Source organism: Colossoma macropomum, unplaced genomic scaffold (genome assembly GCF_904425465.1).
Source record: "Colossoma macropomum unplaced genomic scaffold, Colossoma_macropomum, whole genome shotgun sequence".
Taxonomy (NCBI): domain Eukaryota; kingdom Metazoa; phylum Chordata; class Actinopteri; order Characiformes; family Serrasalmidae; genus Colossoma; species Colossoma macropomum.
In genome coordinates this window covers 10732795-10750786 of record NW_023494788.1, presented here as the reverse complement: position 1 = coordinate 10750786, position 17992 = coordinate 10732795, and the positions used below count along the sequence as shown (strand labels likewise).

Below are 17992 nucleotides of genomic sequence, written 5' to 3'. Positions count from 1 at the left end.
ATTACCATACATTGACCTTCTTGTTCCATTAGCACCACACACAGTTGAGTGGGCTGAAAAGGTCTCATGTCATGGTGTCATTCTTTTTTCCAAGCCTGTGTCATTGCTCTCATTGTCTTAGCTTGTTGTGGAGAATCATGTACCAAACAGAATATAAAGATGTCTTTGTGTGCATGGTGCCATTGCCAAAAGAAGCACTGTTCCATTAACTCTGTGTCCTCTGTTGATTAACTAGGTGCAGTATATAGAACTCATATCCAGTGGCTGAAGCAGGAAAGCTGTAGGGGGGGCCTGGTGTTATTCCAAAGAATGGCAGGAAAACTTCAGTACCTGTGTGCCACCTCCAGGAAGGATTCATTCCTGGAATAACAAAGTTATTTTGGACGAGGTATGGAGCAAATGTTTTAGCTGTAGAGTCACTCAACCTCTGTACAAACACATCTATCAAAGATCATCCATTGTTTGTGTGGACAGTTACTCCATTTGGCATTTCGAAACATAACCCACAGTGGACTCAGTGGCTTAAGGCCATAAATAACTTTTACTGGATGTTGTCCGTTTATACAGATCAGACACGTTTTTCAGGCTCTCCTTCAGGTTTTGAGGGTTTCCTTCCATATGTAACAACTACAGGCACAGACATGATGGTCAGTACAGAAGTACCTCATATACTGTATGCACAGTATGTCTCATTTTCCTTTCAGAAAACAATTTCCAATAAAAACAAGGAAAAAAGTTGTCACTAAAAATGCTTTAAAAAACTTAATTGTCCTTTTATCAGCTCCACGTACCATATAGGTGACTGTAGTCCAGGAATTGCTGTGTCTAATGTACTCGCACCAGTGCGACACACACTAACACACCAACCACGTCAGTGTCACTAGTGCTGAGAATGATCCACCACCCAAATGATACCTGCTCTGTGGTGGTGCTGTAGAGGTCCTGACCATTGAAGACCAGGGTAAAAGGGGGCTGACAAAGTATGCAAAGAAACAGTTGGACTGCATTCTGTAATTGTAGAACTACAAAGTGCTCCTGTATGGTAAGTGGAGCTGATAAAAAGGACAATGAATGTAGATACAAGGGGGTGTTCCTAATAAAGTGTTGGTAAGTGTACTATAAAGCACTGCAGTATAGTGCAAACGTCAGAGACCACCTTTCATTTTTAAATTCCAGTCAAAACAGCTACAAAGTACAAGTTATTTATTTTTCAGTGACAGGAAAAAACCAGAAAACATATTTAACAGAAAAACAGAAGCATCAACAACTAAATATAACAGCACAACTTTCATTCTCTTTAGCAGATTGGCTTTCAGTTTTTAAAAGAAGTCTGCAGGGATATTTTTCCACACCTCCAAAGGTCAGTCTTAGACGTTAGTTACATTTTCTGTTTCTCACAATCCAAGTAATCTCAAACACATACAGTGATGTTGAGGTCTGGGGTGGTCAGTCCATTTTTCTGAGAACACCAGCAGCTTCTTTGCTTGATTTGCATTTTTTTTCTTTTTATCTATTTCCTTTTCTCAGTAAGAGCTTCTTTGCAGCTACACATCCTTTCAGACTCATAGTGTTGAGTTGTCTTCTCACAGTGGAAGGATGGACAGAAACACCTGTGGATTTTTTCAAATCTCAAGCAGCTTGATTTTCTCCTCTCTCTCAAAGATGAAAGCTTTAAGTGCTGTTTATCTGATGGGGACAGTTTTGGTGGTCCACCAGACCTTGCATGGTTCTTAAGAGTCCCATTTTCTCTGTATCTTTTAACAATTATTTGAACTCCTACAAACTCAGAAGTATCTTCTGTAAAATCCACTACTTGTACTTAATAGTTGTTTTGATTGAGGGTGGTCCCTAACTTTTGTACAGTACTGTAGGAATATCAACATGGAGACAAGACTTCAGCTTGATTTTAACATCGTCAGTCCCATAAGGAAGTATTATCAAAATTAAATGAAAGATTTGCAATAGAGGAATCAAAGGCAACAGTAATATCAAAGGGCACTTAAACCAGAGAATGCGGTAGTTTACTGCAGAGCCCACTTCAAGCATTTCCCTCACAGAGGTGTAATTACTATGAGAATAAATTATCTCTGCCTTCATTCCACTTCCTGCTAAATAAAGACTTTTAATCTTCTCTTATCTATCATCAGGGTCTAAATGTGAACTCCTCCAGTTATATTTCTGCCTCTTTCAAATGTGGCTGTGAAATCTGCGGTGAATATCATGGCTGTATAATTTAGCTCATTTGTGTTTAGTTTAAATGTCCTTGTAGGCTTTGAATTTAAAGCAAGAAAACTGTTTGGTCACATTTTGTCACACATTTAACTACTAGAATTAAGAGAATGTAAGAACTTGAAGATGTGCTTGCTTTTAGGAGAACTGTGTAATGTATACAGTTTTTAGGGGAGATTTTCCAGACACAGATGAAAGGGGAATTCCCCTATATAATAAATTCCATATAATTAAATGGTTAAGGTGTAAACAAATACATTCAGGGTGTTTTGCTTTTAAATAGTGCATTGTAGAGAAATTTGTGATGGGAACCAGTGGTCACAACGTCTACAATGCAAACATAGCCGTTTTATTCACTAACCAAAACAACCAGTGCAAAGATGAGCTCTATAGAACCATTTCATGCCTAAGTGGCTCTTTGCATGGTGGTATAGAACCTTTGCATTAAAAGAACCTCTTTTTTAAGTGTGCATTGTAAAACATTGTCTCAGGTTTCAAGCAACATATTTATAACCATTTAGTGTAGTAACTTACTGTGAGGTAGCTTTTAGAGCCATTAAACACTTCAGATGTCTGAACACCAGCAGCTTCTTTGCTTGATTTGCATTTTTTTCTTTTTATGTATTTTCCTTTTCTCAGTAAGAGCTTCTTTGCAGCTACACATCCTTTCAGACTCATAGTGTTGAGTTGTCTTCTCACAGTGGAAGGATGGACAGAAACACCTGTGGATTTTTTCAAATCTCAAGCAGCTTGATTTTCTCCTCTCTCTCAAAGATGAAAGCTTTAAGTGCTGTTTATCTGATGGGGACAGTTATGGTGGTCCACCAGACCTTGCATGGTTCTATTTTTATTTACAAACCAAAACAACCAATGTAAAGATGAGCTCTATAGAACCATTTCATGCCTAAGTGGCTCTTTGCATGGTGGTATAGAACCTTTGCATTAAAAGAACCTCTTTTTTAAGTGTGCATTGTAAAACATTGTCTCAGGTTTCAAGCAGCATATTTATAACCATTTAGTGTAGTAACTTACTGTGAGGTAGCTTTTAGAGCCATTTAACACTTCAGATGTCTGGTTCCTGTCACCAACAAAGATTTCCCCTTTAATCCCCATTGTTAACTAAGTTTCACTGTTAATGAGGATAATGAACGTGTGTTTTTTTTCTCCTGGAGTAGGCATTATTGGTGTTTGGGAAAGCTAATGCACCAGAAAATCTGCCCCAAGCAGATTCATTTGAATTCATTCCTACAGCTACTGTTAGATTGACTGAGAAGGCCAGCTTAGTTTTCTCTGTGTCTCTCAGGTTGCAGTAACTAAAACTGACAAGGGCTTAAGGAGAACCTGGAGCGTTTACATACAGACATTCTGGACCTTTTCATTTTGACCAAACAATTAGTGCACAATGCTCTCTTGGCCTGACGTTAGCAGCCAAAATTATGCTCCCCCTCAGCCCCCTGCTATTCACTGGTTGTTGGCATTCCTTGCTCTAGGCGACTGCTTTCATCTTAGCTTTGGGAACAAACTGGCTGGGATCTTCAAAAGCATCAGTAATGGGTCTCCATATCTGGGAAAGCAGCAAGGTAACTCTCTCTCTCTCTGTCTCTGTCTCTCTCTCTCTCTCACTCTCTCTGTCTGTACGGGTCAAAAGCATGGTGGTATAAACCTGAGTAGAGGTTATAGTAGAGGTCATGATACTGAGTGATGATATTTGCTCAACATCCTGCTCCCACAAAAGGCCGCTGAGCAGCCCTTCCCTTTCCACAGCCACTGGTGAGTTGAAGTAACTGTCACTGATACTAAAATAACACCTTCATCAGACAGGGAGGGTCACATTTCAGAAGAGCTGCTGACACTTACTGGACGTCCTGCTCCTAGTGTCTGCTGGACCAAGCTGGAGGGTCACGGAAAACCGTTCTCACACATCCCGAGTGCCTGTGATCATGTGAGAGAGAGGGAAAATCCCATCATCGTAAGGATACCTATACCATCCTCAGCTATTGACTTTGGAACATTAACCTGTTTTACGTGCCTCTGGAGAGAAGTAGAATTCTGGTTTTCACCTTTTTCCAACACAGCTGTATTTTTGACACCACTGTCGGTCAGAGTTCAGTGTGTTTTGGGTGTACGCCTATAGCTTCACATCATCATGTGCATTGAAAAATCTAGCCTGCAAAAACATATGTTTTTCACAGTTTGATTTAAAACTAGCCTTGCATAAGACAACAGTGATTTTGTATGATTGTTACTTTGTTACACTATCAGATAAGACTATTCAATTTGGCCTACTTGGCCTACAATAGTGATGTCTTTATAATGAAACAGAGCTGAGTACAGTTTTTATGATGTGAAGTTTCCAACTTTAAAATCTGTTATCATCATAGACCACAATGGATATCAGGTATTCTAAAAACGTATGTAATGACAACATTATGATATTAAACAATAAACCTCAAGCTAAGCACATAAACAGCAGACTCACATGGTAGAAATTTGCCAGACCAAATTAGACCAAAGACCAAGCAATGCACCTGTTATGGCTATGGTGTTTAAAATGACCAAATGGCACTTTAGTCATCCTTAGAGATTACGATTAAGGTGCTCTTTTCAGGAGAAATGTACAGAGTCAGAATTGTTCACAGTGGTCGTAATAGGAACCAGGCATCCAAAATATTTAATGCCTCTAAAAGCTACAACACAGAAATGGTTATGATTATGTTGCCTGATGCCTGAGACATTGTTTTACAATGGTTTTAAGATAAGATGACCTAAAATGTATTGATCTAGGTGTCTTTTTCTGTGATGCAGGGGCTGCAGGTCATAAATGGTACATAATAATAGTAATAGTATGTAAAATGGCATGAACATTTTTAATGTTCAGAAACCAAAGTAGAGAGTACCAGATACTAAAGGAAAATATTAGAGGTCATTTAAGTGAGTTGGATGAATCAGTTTGTGGGAACTAACTTCTAAAGTTTCATTTACACACAAAACCTTGACAGACAGCTGCCGTATTGTGTGTGGTGCTTTTATTTTAGCTGTGTGATCACTTGATTCATCAAGCTGAGCAGTTTGCATGAATCAGCTTGGGTTGAACATATGACCTGTCTTTAGCTGATTATGTTGTTACATTTTTCCACAAAGTTAGCATATTTGACCCCCACTGCAGCCTGTAGACCACCAGTCTGACTCAGTTCTGTTAACTGTCATTCATTTATGGTTCACCATCTGGCAGTTCCAGTTTAAAATGAATCACACCCATTTCAGATAGTTTGTGAATGAAAATGCTCATCCTGAAAACCATTTAGTTATTTATTATCATAGTAATTGTGAAAGGAGTATGTTATAACTCTCTTTCATTCTGTATATAAACTCTTGTAACAGTTTCTGATTTTGAAAATAAAATTTACTGGATTAGTTTAAGTAACTAATTTAAAATTGTGGTAAGACCTGGTAAATAACAGATATCATATATTTCTGGGAACTATTTTATTACTTCACACTTGTCTGAATGCTGTGACTAATCATGCATTTCTCTATGTGACTGGTTTCCACTTCCTCTCAGATGCAGGAGAAAACAGAACTTAGCAGACAGAATACAACCTATTAAAGGGGAATTCAACCAATTTTTCAAAAAATCTGCATAAAAGATGTAAACAAAGTTATTCAGAGTGATTTAATATAAAATGCTCCATTCTAGAGAAATTTACGAGTCAGAATTTTTCACAGTGGTGGTGATAGGAACCAGACATCTGAAGAGTTCATGCCTCTAAAAGATCCCTCACAGAAAGCTATTAATACCGGAGATGTTGCTTGTACATTTGTACATTTACTGGTGGTTTTGGATACTAGATAACATATGTAAATTTGTGCTGTAGAGATCATGACTCCTGGTTCCTGTCACCACCACTGTAAAGAAATCTGAGTCATTAAGTTTCTCTACAATGCAACGTTTCACATCAAACCACTCTGACTGACTTGTTTACATCTCGTTTAAACATCTTTATTTACACCATTATATTATGTAGTAATTTTGACAAATTGGTGGAATTTCCCTTTAAACCAATCTGTAAATAATCAGTTTATGCTGAAGATGTTTGGTTAATATGTTACAATAGCCATTCATAATTCATAACCCAAGGACATGATGTCATTGAGCTGTTTTCCATGCCTGCTGTTGTACAAGACAAATGAGCCCGTGCAGTTTTATGCCCATAGGTAGCCAATGAGAGGTCATCTTTGCATAGCAGTTTACTTTAAAAAACGCGTTTCACAAAAATCCCTCAAGAAATGTGTTTTATATGAAAAATAGTAGACTATTGCTTTAAAATTCATCCCCCAGGAGAGGTCCCTTCTGGCTTACTGGTGATCCCAGATCTCCCCAGCCCCCCTCACTTGGATATGGGTTTGTAGCAGTGAGCCTTTGTTAAAGGGCAGTGCAGCAGCAGCAGCGTTCAGACTGCAGTCCGAGCTTTTGTTCACGGAGCAGCAGCGCTCTTCAGAGGGGAAGCCTCGGTGACGTCAGCTCTGATTTCCAAAACATCAGCGGAGAGCCGGAGAGGGGAGGATGCAGAGTGGACGAACCGGGGCGAGGGAGCGCTTCAAATCGGTAAGCAGCAAATCTGATTTTACTTCATACTGAACCCGAGTCTGACGTTACATTTAGTCAAGTACGACATAACGCCCTATAGCTTGGGCACTGCTAAAAAAATATTTATTTTAAGATATATGGGTAATATCTATACAATTTTATTACATTTTGACAATTTTGACTTTTAACAAATCCACTTTTGTGGATGTACGTGTGCCAAGCCTGTGTTTCCGGGGATGAGTTTTGGGCTGAGTTTCTATGCTAAAGCGAGAGGACTTTTAAGTGACTCTAATGTGCTATCAGCATAGCTACTGTTCTCGCTTCATGGTGGCCAAGTTTACTCAGGAAAAACGCCAAGAAAAGAAAATACCCTGGAGCAAAAGCCAAATAAAGAATAATTTCACTCTGTTAAGAGAATTTCAGTATGCCAGACTGATACAGCTCACGTCTATAACCAACTATTTAATCTATAACAACCTTACAGCAAATTCAGTTTGTTTCACCAAAGAAAAAGTTCAATACTAATCCAAAGTGGTCTTGTTTGCAAAGTTGTGAGAGAGCAGACGCCTCGCGAACATGAGAATCGCGCGCCCCCTGCTGGTGCTGCTGCACGTGGTGCTGGAGATCCGCGCGCTGCGATACTCCAACGGCTATTATTATCAGACCATCGAGAACAGCAACGGCAACGGAGAGAGTAAGACCTGTCTGCCATTTTACTACAGTTCAGTCCGTTTATGTTCATCTTAGTGCCAGCCAGATGTGTTTATGGAAGACCATTCCAGCCAGATTTCTTCTCTGTTTTAGGCAGTAGTGTGTCAAACCTGGACTTTTTTTTCGAAATAATGACTTGCTATGACTTGTTTTCTCACATTTCTGACTTACAACCTCCAAATTTTATCAAAATTGTGGCTGATTTTCTGTATTACTTAAGCTACTGTACATCACCCATTATCTTGACATGTAGCTAATTATATCGAAAAAATACGTCATTACTTCGAGTCATTTTTGAGAAAAGAGGTCATTGCTTTGATATACTAAGTCAAAATTCCGCGAAAATAAGTCATTTTTTTCGAGATACCATCAGTTTTGACATACTGTTTATCGAGAAAAACCATAAAGGAAATATATTTACATATAGTTTTCAAAATAAGTGTCAAGCGTGCAATATATTTGCATATGTATAATGTTACATATATTTCATCTATATATGTGCATACATTTCAATATATTGACATGGATGTGCATATGTTAGCATATATTTAAATATTTTGAAAATACACATTTAAATATATTCACATATATATTGCACATATATTTTAATAAGAGCTAATGTATGTACGTTTACATTTTTCTTCCATATAGGAACACTAGATTTTTTTTCCTGGAAAATGAGCTTCGATACCTTTTTTATTCTTGTGGTTCTGCTTCTACAGATGAGAGTAGAAGTGGAACACGGGGCCTTTATTCTGACATCGTCTCGTGAAAGCAGCTTTTGTTTTAATTGGTGGTATTTCTCATTTGTCTCTGCTGGTGTGGAGTCAGGCTGCCCTCTTTTCCATGTAACTGCATTCATTTGGGTAGAAAAGGTGAAAACCTGATCCCAGATCAGCGCTCATTACTCTGAGAGGTTTGGTGAATGCCGCTCATTGTCAGTGACTCTCTCCCACCTCTCGTGTTTCAGTATACTTCAATGGGGTCCGTCTTCACGTGGAGTCTCCACAAACGTCGGTGTCCGCCATTCAGGGTAGCAACGTGACCCTTCCGTGTCATTACCGGTATGAACCGGAGCTCAGCGCGCCCCGCAGGACGAGGGTCAAGTGGTTTTGGCAGCCGGCTGCGGGTGGAGGGCCGGAGAAGGACGTGATGGTGGCGTTAGGCTCGCGCCACAGGAGTTACGGGGGTTTCAGAGGGCGCGTGCGCCTCCGCCGGAGCGTCCCGGGTGACGCATCGCTGGTCATCAACCCGCTGCAGGTCGATGACACGGGGCGCTACCGCTGCGAGATCATCGACGGCCTGGAGGACGAGAGCGTCACCGTGGAGCTCGAGTTCAGAGGTAATCTGACCTGCATCTCGTTTCTAAAGAGGCTGGGAATAGTTCTTAACTTTCAGCTGGCAATGATGAAACTAATAAAAAGATGGCTCTTCAAGGGTTCTTTAGCAAAGACAGTGGTTCTGTTTAGAACTTTTCATGCTCAAATGGTTCTTTGCATGGTGAAATGTTCTTCAGATTGATGGAGTGTTGAATGTGTTGTATATGGCTCTATATAGCATCTAAAAGGTATATTCTATTGTGTAAAAGCTTGACATTGTGACAGTAATAGAACCCTTTTTGGTGCGATATAGAACCATTTTCAAAAAGGTTCTGTGTAGAACTATATGCAACACATTCTCCCTCTGCAGAGCCATTTCACTGTGCAAAAAACGTTTAAGCATGAAATTGTTCTACATAAATCCATTCCTTTTACTAAAGAACTCTCAAAGAACCATCTGTTTTAAGAGTGTAGAACTCATGGTTCTAAATAGAACCATTGCCTTCACCGAAGAACCCTTGAACCTTTTTTTAAGAGTGCAGTTATGAGAGCAATTAATTGAAGTGGAGGCCCACGTGGAATTAAAGAGATTTAAAGGAGAATTACACCCATTTTTTTCAGTTTCTGCATAATTCAGTCAGTAAGATTCAAAGTTACTCACTGAACCAGACCTGGAGAAACCCATCCACACCTTTATTTCTAGTAGAATTAATACTGTCATGGTCCTCTAACTGGACTCCCAAAAAAGACAATCAAACATCTTCAACTGATTCAAAATGCAGCTGCTCTGCATTCTCACTAGGAGTAAAAGAAGGGAACACATCACCCCCATTCTTAAACCCTTACTCTGTGTTACAGAACAGACTTTAAGGTGCTAATACTGGTCTTTTAATCGCTTAGCAGTATAGGCCCAGCATATTTATCTGATATGCTGAAGTAATATGAGCCTAGCAGAACTCTCAGATCACTAAGAACTGGTAACTTAGTCATGTCTAAGGTAAAGAATAAACATGGAGGAGCAGCGTTTAGCTACTATTCTGCTCTTAAATGAAGCCACTCGACAGAGAGCATTAGAAGAGCACTGACACTAGACACTTTTAAATCCAGGCTGAAAATATTCCTTTTTAAACAGCTTTCAGCTCAGTTTAAAACACTGTGAGCTCTACTGCACTTCTCTCATTTAACAGCACTTTATTATACTAATTAAATTTTTTATTTAATTGTCTTAATTTTTTTTGTTTGATTTTTAATTTAATGATTCATCTCTTTTAAAATCTATTGTTTTAATCATGTTTTAGTCATGTTTTCAATTTCTACTCTCCTTTACGTTACTTTTAAATGACTTTGTATTTTCTTTTCTGAAAAGCACTTTGAATGACAGCAGTGTATGAAAGATGCTATATAAATAAACTTGCCTTGCCATGAATATTATTTTAAACAATTTTAACTTTTCAAATTCCATGCAGATGTTGAATCACCACAAGACTGACTCCTCACAAAGCACTGATGCATTTTTGCATTTGATGCAGTCATGCAGTCTGTTGACATACCACTCCTTCAGCTGCATTCAGCTGTAAGATGCCTTTTTGCCTCATCCACAGGTGTGGTGTTCCCTTATTACTCCCCCAGGGGACGCTATCAGCTGACCTTCCAGGAAGCTAAGGAGACCTGTGAACAGCAGGGTGCCTGCCTGGCCACCTTCCAGCAGCTGTTTGCAGCCTACGAGGAGGGATTGGACTGGTGTAATGCAGGCTGGCTAGCTGATGGGACAGCACAGTACCCTGTCTCTGTGCCTCGAGAGGCCTGTGGTGGCAAGGAATTGGCACCAGGTGTACGGAGCTATGGCTTACGCCATAAAACCCTTGACCGGTTTGATGCATTCTGCTTCACTTCTTCCATCAGAGGTGAAGATTGCTTTACATCCACAGCTTTGCGCATGTCTTTATGTTTCTTGTTGTTATGGGTGGGAGGTATACCAGTATTAAATTGAATACTAGTACCAGTGAGTATCAGTGGTCTCACAATATGGATTTTCCCATGCTGTGGAAATGTGATAGGCCTGCAGCAGAAATCAGAGAATAACAGAAAGAGGTTATCCTTCAAGGCTTGAGTTCAGAGATCTGAAATTTTAGAGTGTGCTGGATATTTTAGGGACCTAGTGACGTATCGTAAAAGGGAGGACGCCATGAAATTAAATGTCTCTAGATAAGATAAGGTCATTTTTTGAACTAATGCCATAAATGGAGTTGAACCCCCTAGGAAGGTTTGAGCTTAGGCTTACATGCCAAATAAAATGCTGACAGACAGCACAGTTAATATATTTGTGTCGGGACTCTTAGAGCTAATTCTGATCAGATGGGGAAGTTACCATATCTGGAGCTTTCACAAAAACAACCAAGTGACCTTTCAAATACAATCAATACAATGTAATGCATGTTTCCAAAATGTCATTCTAGTTAACCTTAAATTAGAAGTGATTAGAAGTTAATTCATAAAACTTTAATGGCACATGTACCATATTCAAATAATCATTCTCATTCTACCATCACAGGGTAAAATAATGATACTTAATATGATACCATAACAGTATACAAATCAATTCCTATTCTTTTAGTTCATGAGCTATGATTGATTGATTAATGCCCAATGATTTGTTTTGAAACCTTTAACAGTAGATCCATCATTCGAAAATCCAATTAGACCAAATAGTAACTGTGCTGCTGAGTGCCACTTCCAGTCACTTCTACATTAAGGCATGGCATCAGGAGGTCATTTAGTAGAGCAGTGCCCCACCAACTAATCTTTAGACCAAATTAAACCCACTATTTTTCAACTGTTTGAAACCATCGATGCTCAGTGGAACTCTGTGGTTGTTGTCGTTTGTTATTGTTGTTAGATGTGTTTTTTTTATATTGTTATGTCATTATTGTAGAAACCATGGAAAATATCTACATAATTCTGAGCTCATATCATCCAACCCTAGTTGTCATACATTGTGGAGTAAACAACTGCATATTTTCAATTTCAAGCTTTGCCCCACACAAAACCACAAGTGACAGTTTGCCACACACAACAAAATCCTATAAGACATGTTCACAACATGTTCTCTATGTACTTGGATGACTCTGAAATATCAGCACGCTTCAAATTCCTGGTTGAACCTTTCTGACGTTATGTGTTATTGTGTGTTCTATTTCTCTGTACACCACATCTGCAGTGTGCAGGAGGCTGCCCACTCAGCAGCTAGACAGTGACTCTCAGTTCATTTTTTCTTTGTTTGTCTTTGTTTTTGTCTTTCATTTTCATAGCTGACAGTATGTCATACTGTGTCTGAAACCAAATAAGCAAGTCTGTATGAGAGTATGTAACAGCTAGATGTGGTTTGACACGAGTGTGTGGTGAATTAGGCATGTAGTTGCACAAAGCTAACTGGTGGGGTATAAGCTTCCATTACTTGTTAGCCTCAAGTCCCAAATTAAAGAAGCAATGTTCGGACACCAGAAATTTCTGGGCTGGTGTTCTACATTTGGACCTCTCACTAAAATGTGTGTGTTAGTTGTTTTTTTTTTGGCGGGGGGGAGGAGATGCAATTGGCAGAATTGCTCTGACAGATGTTTGGGAAAAATCAGGCTATGTTCCAAAACTGTCAAACCCAACATGTGTTTCAAAATTCCAAACTATGATTCATTACAGTTAAAGCCAACGCAGAACACATGGATGTGTGATTTTTCAATTTCACAAATGATACTCTTCCTTACACATCTCCACCCTTCTGTAATAGTTGTATTTGGCAAGCTGTAATATAACCACCAGGCAGCATTTACGAGGCATATCAAAAGCTCTCGGGCCAGAAAAAACCAGTCTTAGCTTTGATCTCCAGCAAGATTCTCACACTCTGAGTCAAACCACAGTCTTCAAAGGGCAACAGTGTGCTTTAATTTCCCTGATTGCATGTCCCATGAGACCGTCAGCTGTAAGGAATCTGTCTTCTGGCTTTCTGTTTTTCCTGAACTAATTAGTCTCCATGTGTTTTCAGACAACTATTGTTAAGGGAAAAAATTATGAAGCTTTTTAACCTTAGCACGTCATTAGTTCTTCGATAGTCTGTCTGTCTGTCTTAACACTCAGTAATTGTGTGTTTTGGAAGAAGTCGAAGATAGTAATTTACTAGCACTTTGTTCGTTACAAATGAAGGTTTGACCTCAGTGTCTTCAACAGATTTAAACAGAGAATTACTTCAAGGAAATTCTTAAAGCTGTTTTAAATTATGTATGAGAATTTCAAAATTTTCTGGAATTTTTTTAATGAGTTTTATTATGAGTTGTGAGTGGCGCTACCGTCTAAGCATTGGCCCTACCATTGATAGCATCGGGTTTGATCCTCAGCAATGCCACAGCCATCACAGTTTGATGCTGGACAATGCAGGCATCTAGCATGTTGAGCTGTCCAGTGATGCAGCAGTTTGAAAAGATGCAGTGATGCTTCACATGACTTGGAGCAAGCTTGTGCTACCCCTCACCCTCCCATCTTGGTAGATAGTGGGTGGAATCGGCAATGACTAAAACTGAGGAGAAAACTGGGTATCAATTAAAATAAACAGAGCAGCCTAAACCCTAAGTGAAATAATTAATTCAATAATGACTCAAGTAGAAATTAAAGTACCCTTGCAAAAAAAATGTAAAATGTACTTCCCTCTAGAACTCCAGTGAAAGAAACATCTTAACGCCTTGCCTTTTCTTGTTCTTCAGGTAAGGTCTACTTCCTGGAGCACCCACTCAAACTGAACTTCACTGAGGCAGTGGAGGCCTGCGTGCAGGATGGTGCTCACATCGCTAAAGTGGGTGAGCTGTACGCAGCCTGGAAGTTTGTGGGGCTGGACCAGTGTAACGCCGGGTGGTTAGCTGACGGGAGCGTGCGTTACCCTATCACCAGACACAGGCCCAACTGCGGCCCACCAGAACCTGGAGTGCGGAGCTTCGGCTTCCTTCCCCACCATTTAAAATATGGGGTGTACTGTCACAAAGTCAGATGGTGAGATTCTGATTCAGACCTGTGGCCGCTTGCATAGAACATCTTAAAGATTTTGAAGTTAAATAGCCTTCTTAAGGTCTATATTTACCTAAGCTAAAGGCATTATGTACACTACACAACTGCTCTTCTTATTTATGGGTTATACTCGGAGCATAGTTGCAGAAAAATTCATTTTTTAAGGACATGAGCCTTTTGGTTACCATAGCAACAGAGATAAACCCATAATTAACTAAAATTAAGGAGCTCGCTTTGCCCTTTATGCAAAGATAAATAAATGTATGTGTAAATTAAAACTTCAAAAGCAAAAAAATCACTTAAGCTGTTTCATCCAAGCGGCCACTGGTCATCAGTTGCAAATGTGAATGAACAGCCCTGGAATTCCTGAAGATGATGGAGATTAGGCATTGCATGCTGTGATGTTTAACCTTTTATTCTTCTAAAATAATATGAAGGGAGCCTGAGCTGTTCCTGTGCTTACATCCTAGTGAATCTTAAAGCATTTTAGAAGAATTTAGAGCAGTAGTTTTGAAATTAGCAGAGCTGTCAACTCCCATTTCAATCCCTGTGTTTGCATGGTATTTAAGCGCCTCTGGACAAAAAAATAGTCACATGTATCATTTCTTCCCCAATACTTGGTTATATCTCCCCTTGCCTTAAAGGGGTATTTCACCAAATTTTCAAAATGTCTGCATAATTCAGTGGCTGAAAGTCATTTAGGGTGGTTTGATGTGAAACACTTCTTTGTAGAGAAATTCACTGGCTCAGATTTCCTTCCAGTGGTGGTGATAGGAACCAGAGGACACAGTGTCTACAACACAAGTATAGCCATTTTATTTACTATCCAAAACCAGTTTTTACATGTAATGTTGATAATGGTAAAATAGTGGTAAATCTGAAAAACTTTCTTTGGGTAATTTATTGCCTTAAAATGGCCAGTATGCACCACCATTACATCAGTCCTATCTTTTTTGCACATTGTGTATATATATATATATGTGTGTATGTGTGTATGTGTGTATGTGTGTGTGTGTGTGTGTGTGTGTGTGTGTACATTTAACATACAAGCAGAATGGATTTTTTGTAATAGCTTCTTTTGAAGTAGGTTTAACAGCTATTAAACGCTTCAAACGTCTGTGAGCAGTGCTGACTCTGTAAGTTTCTCTACAACAGCATTTCCCTTCAAATGACTTTATTTACATCTCAACCATCTAATTATGCAGACATTTTGAAAAAGTCAGTTCCTCTTTAATGACAGCACCAGTTCGGTCAGGTATGGATTGTACCAGATTGAAATACTTCCTGTCCATTTTAGTCCACTATTCCACTAACTTTGTGCTTAATGTCTGAGCAGAACTGAACATTGACACTCCCACATTCCAGGATGACAGATGTAGCGTGTCTGTATGTGACTGGTTTAACAGATATGATGGAAAAATGGGACATCATGGCAGGTGAAACACCAAAATAGGCACATATGAACTCTAGCTTAAATGTGCACTCAGTTAGAGGAAGATTAGGTTAAAATTGACAGGGGACAGGTATAATACTTACTTGACAGGCCTGAGGCAAGGGGATGCATATATAAACAAGTATCAGAAAAGAAATGATAAATGTGACTCATTTTTTGTCCAGTGAGCTTAGATTTAAATGTCAAAACAAAAAAAATGTCACTCAGGGAACAGGTCTGTACAAACTGCACTTGGCAAATGATCTCTCCAAAACTGAATCACTGGACCATCATTGTAAAGCAAATTAGATATGCGTTCAGCCGTGACATGATAGGCATGTATGTGCGTATATTTACACACTATTTACAATATATTTCACATAAATATAGAGATGATGAGGATTTTTTTTTTTAGAAAGCTTTGATTTTTTTCAAGTGCCAGAAGGTTTTGAGTATGTGACATGATACAAACAAATGTTGTCAGTTTGTTTTAATCTACTGTATTTATCTGATACTATGTGCATGATGTTTACTTTCTGTTTTGTATGAAAAGACCTCATGCAAAAAAACATTTTACATATCATTTTAGATAATAAATTTTTTTTTTCAAAAAAAATTATAGTGTTCCGTTAATCGTAGCCTGTTTGTTCGGTTTGTTCGTTGAAACTGTTCAGCTATGAAGCTTTTTTTAACAGATTGTTGATGATGAGTGGTGGTACCGTTTTACTAATGGATGGTGTAGAGGGCGTCTGACAAACTGTGCAGCAACAGATGGGCGACAGTCAGTAAATGTAATTCTACACCTATATGGTAGGTGTTCCTGATAAAACGGCCGTAACCAACTGGCAACGCAGGTGATTCCATAGGCTGATCAGTAGAGGGCAAACTAAGCTCAGTGAGAGGACTCTTGTGCTCGAGGATGAAGCTGTTTACACAGAGAGAGACTCTACTGGAGCTGGGACTCCAGCCATTCCCAAGCGTCGCCCTGTCTGAGCTGCCTGGCACAGAGAGAGGAGGGAGGCACACTAATGCATTTACTCGCCTCCCTATTCCTCCAGGCAAATAGAACTGCTGGTAATTTTACAAAGATGTCCCATTTACACCTGCTTCTCAAACATGGAAAGGGAGGGCATTTTAGAATGAAAAGACAGCAGTGTTGCTAAGCCGGGCTTTTTCCCCAGCTTGCCCTAATGAAGGTGCACACTGTTAGCCATAAAAAGGCATATTCATGAGCTTGTCCCTTTTTTTCGTTCTGAGATTTTTAGAGATGAAACTGATCTGAATGGGCTGCTTGTGCAGAAACTGTACAGGAAAGGACGAGTCAGAGCAACGCAACTTCACTTCAACGACTCTTTCTTCCCGAGTTTGAGCAGTGTTGTAAAGTGATGTGTAAATAGGGGTGTAATGATATGCTCAGCCCACGATTCACTTCTCGATACTGGGTTCACAATTCGATATTCTCATTAGATGGAGTACGTGTTGGTTGGGGCTGGTTGTTTGTGAAGTCAGACAATACAATTCCAGTCAATGCCATTATTAATTGAATGTCCATTTCCTACAAGTATGTATTGTATTGTCACATCTCCATTTTGCATTGCGATATCACAATACACTGTTAAACCTCTGTCTAAATGATTGATAATATGATATTGTATGTATGTAGTAGCTCCACAATAGTAAATTATCATTGCAAGCCTGGATTTCTGTAAAACTTTCTTAGGCAACTGCAATATTACACATTTCACTAGATTTGTAAAGGAAATACAGTGCTTGCAAGGCAAGAAGGAAGGAAGAGAAATGAAAGATGAAAAAAGAGTAAGAAGCATGCAAAGAAGGAAGAAAAATAGACAAAGAAAAACAGAAGGAAGAAAGAAAGGAAGGGTAGAAGAAGAAAAAGTAAAGAAAGGAGGGAAGGACAGAAGAAAAAAGGAAGGGAGAAAAAGAAAAGGAGGAAGGAAACAAGAAAATGAGAGGAGAACTGAAGAAAAAGAAGCAAGGAATGAAGGAAGAAATAAATGAAATTAACAGGAAAAAAAGAAAGAATGGCAGAAAGAGAAGGAACTAATGAATAAAAGAAAAATGTCTGGGGGGAAAAACAGATGAAAAGAAAGAAAAGTAATCATTTGCAAACAGATGGCAAACACACAAAAATGGTTTTGTACCACTAACTGAAGACAAATATTCCTGACAGGTGGGGGAAATTGTCACATACACACATCACATAAACAAGTGAACACTGCAGACTCACAAACACACACACACATGTAGTCTCTGTTTATTTGATGGACACAGGTGTGGCACTTTGACAGGTATGAGTTCAGTTTAGCATAGTTGAAAGTAACAGCTGACAGCAAGACAGTGCATGTGAAAGTGTTGGATATTACTCTGTACGATTAGAATACAAACCAGTGCAATATTCACCACTTAGAGAGAACATTCAGTTACTCACATGGTCAGTACTACCTTTTGTTGTTTTTATGAGGGATTAATGTGTGCTCAGCAGGATTATTGTCATTTAATATGAGTAATTAGCAAGTGTAGCCAATGCATTACATGTGGAAAATCTTTCCTACATGAAAAGACAGCAGTCAAATACATTTCCAGTTTGTAGTCGTCAATAAATAGTGTTTTTGTGTTTTCTCTTTTTAAAATTTCTATTGCACTGCA

At 39.1% G+C, this 17992-nt stretch overlaps 1 protein-coding gene across 1 annotated transcript; it reads left to right on the top strand.

Annotated features, from left to right (window-relative positions):
* Nucleotides 1-165: 165 nt before the first annotated feature.
* On the top strand, nt 166-17021 carry hapln3 (hyaluronan and proteoglycan link protein 3). The gene is made up of 6 exons (XM_036568398.1): nt 166-388; nt 6569-6835; nt 7367-7511; nt 8499-8870; nt 10449-10751; nt 13596-17021. The coding sequence occupies exons 3-6, from the start codon at nt 7394-7396 to the stop codon at nt 13880-13882; spliced, it is 1080 nt and encodes a 359-aa protein (XP_036424291.1). The 5' UTR covers nt 166-388; nt 6569-6835; nt 7367-7393; the 3' UTR covers nt 13883-17021.
* The last annotated feature ends 971 nt before the right edge of the window (nt 17022-17992 follow it).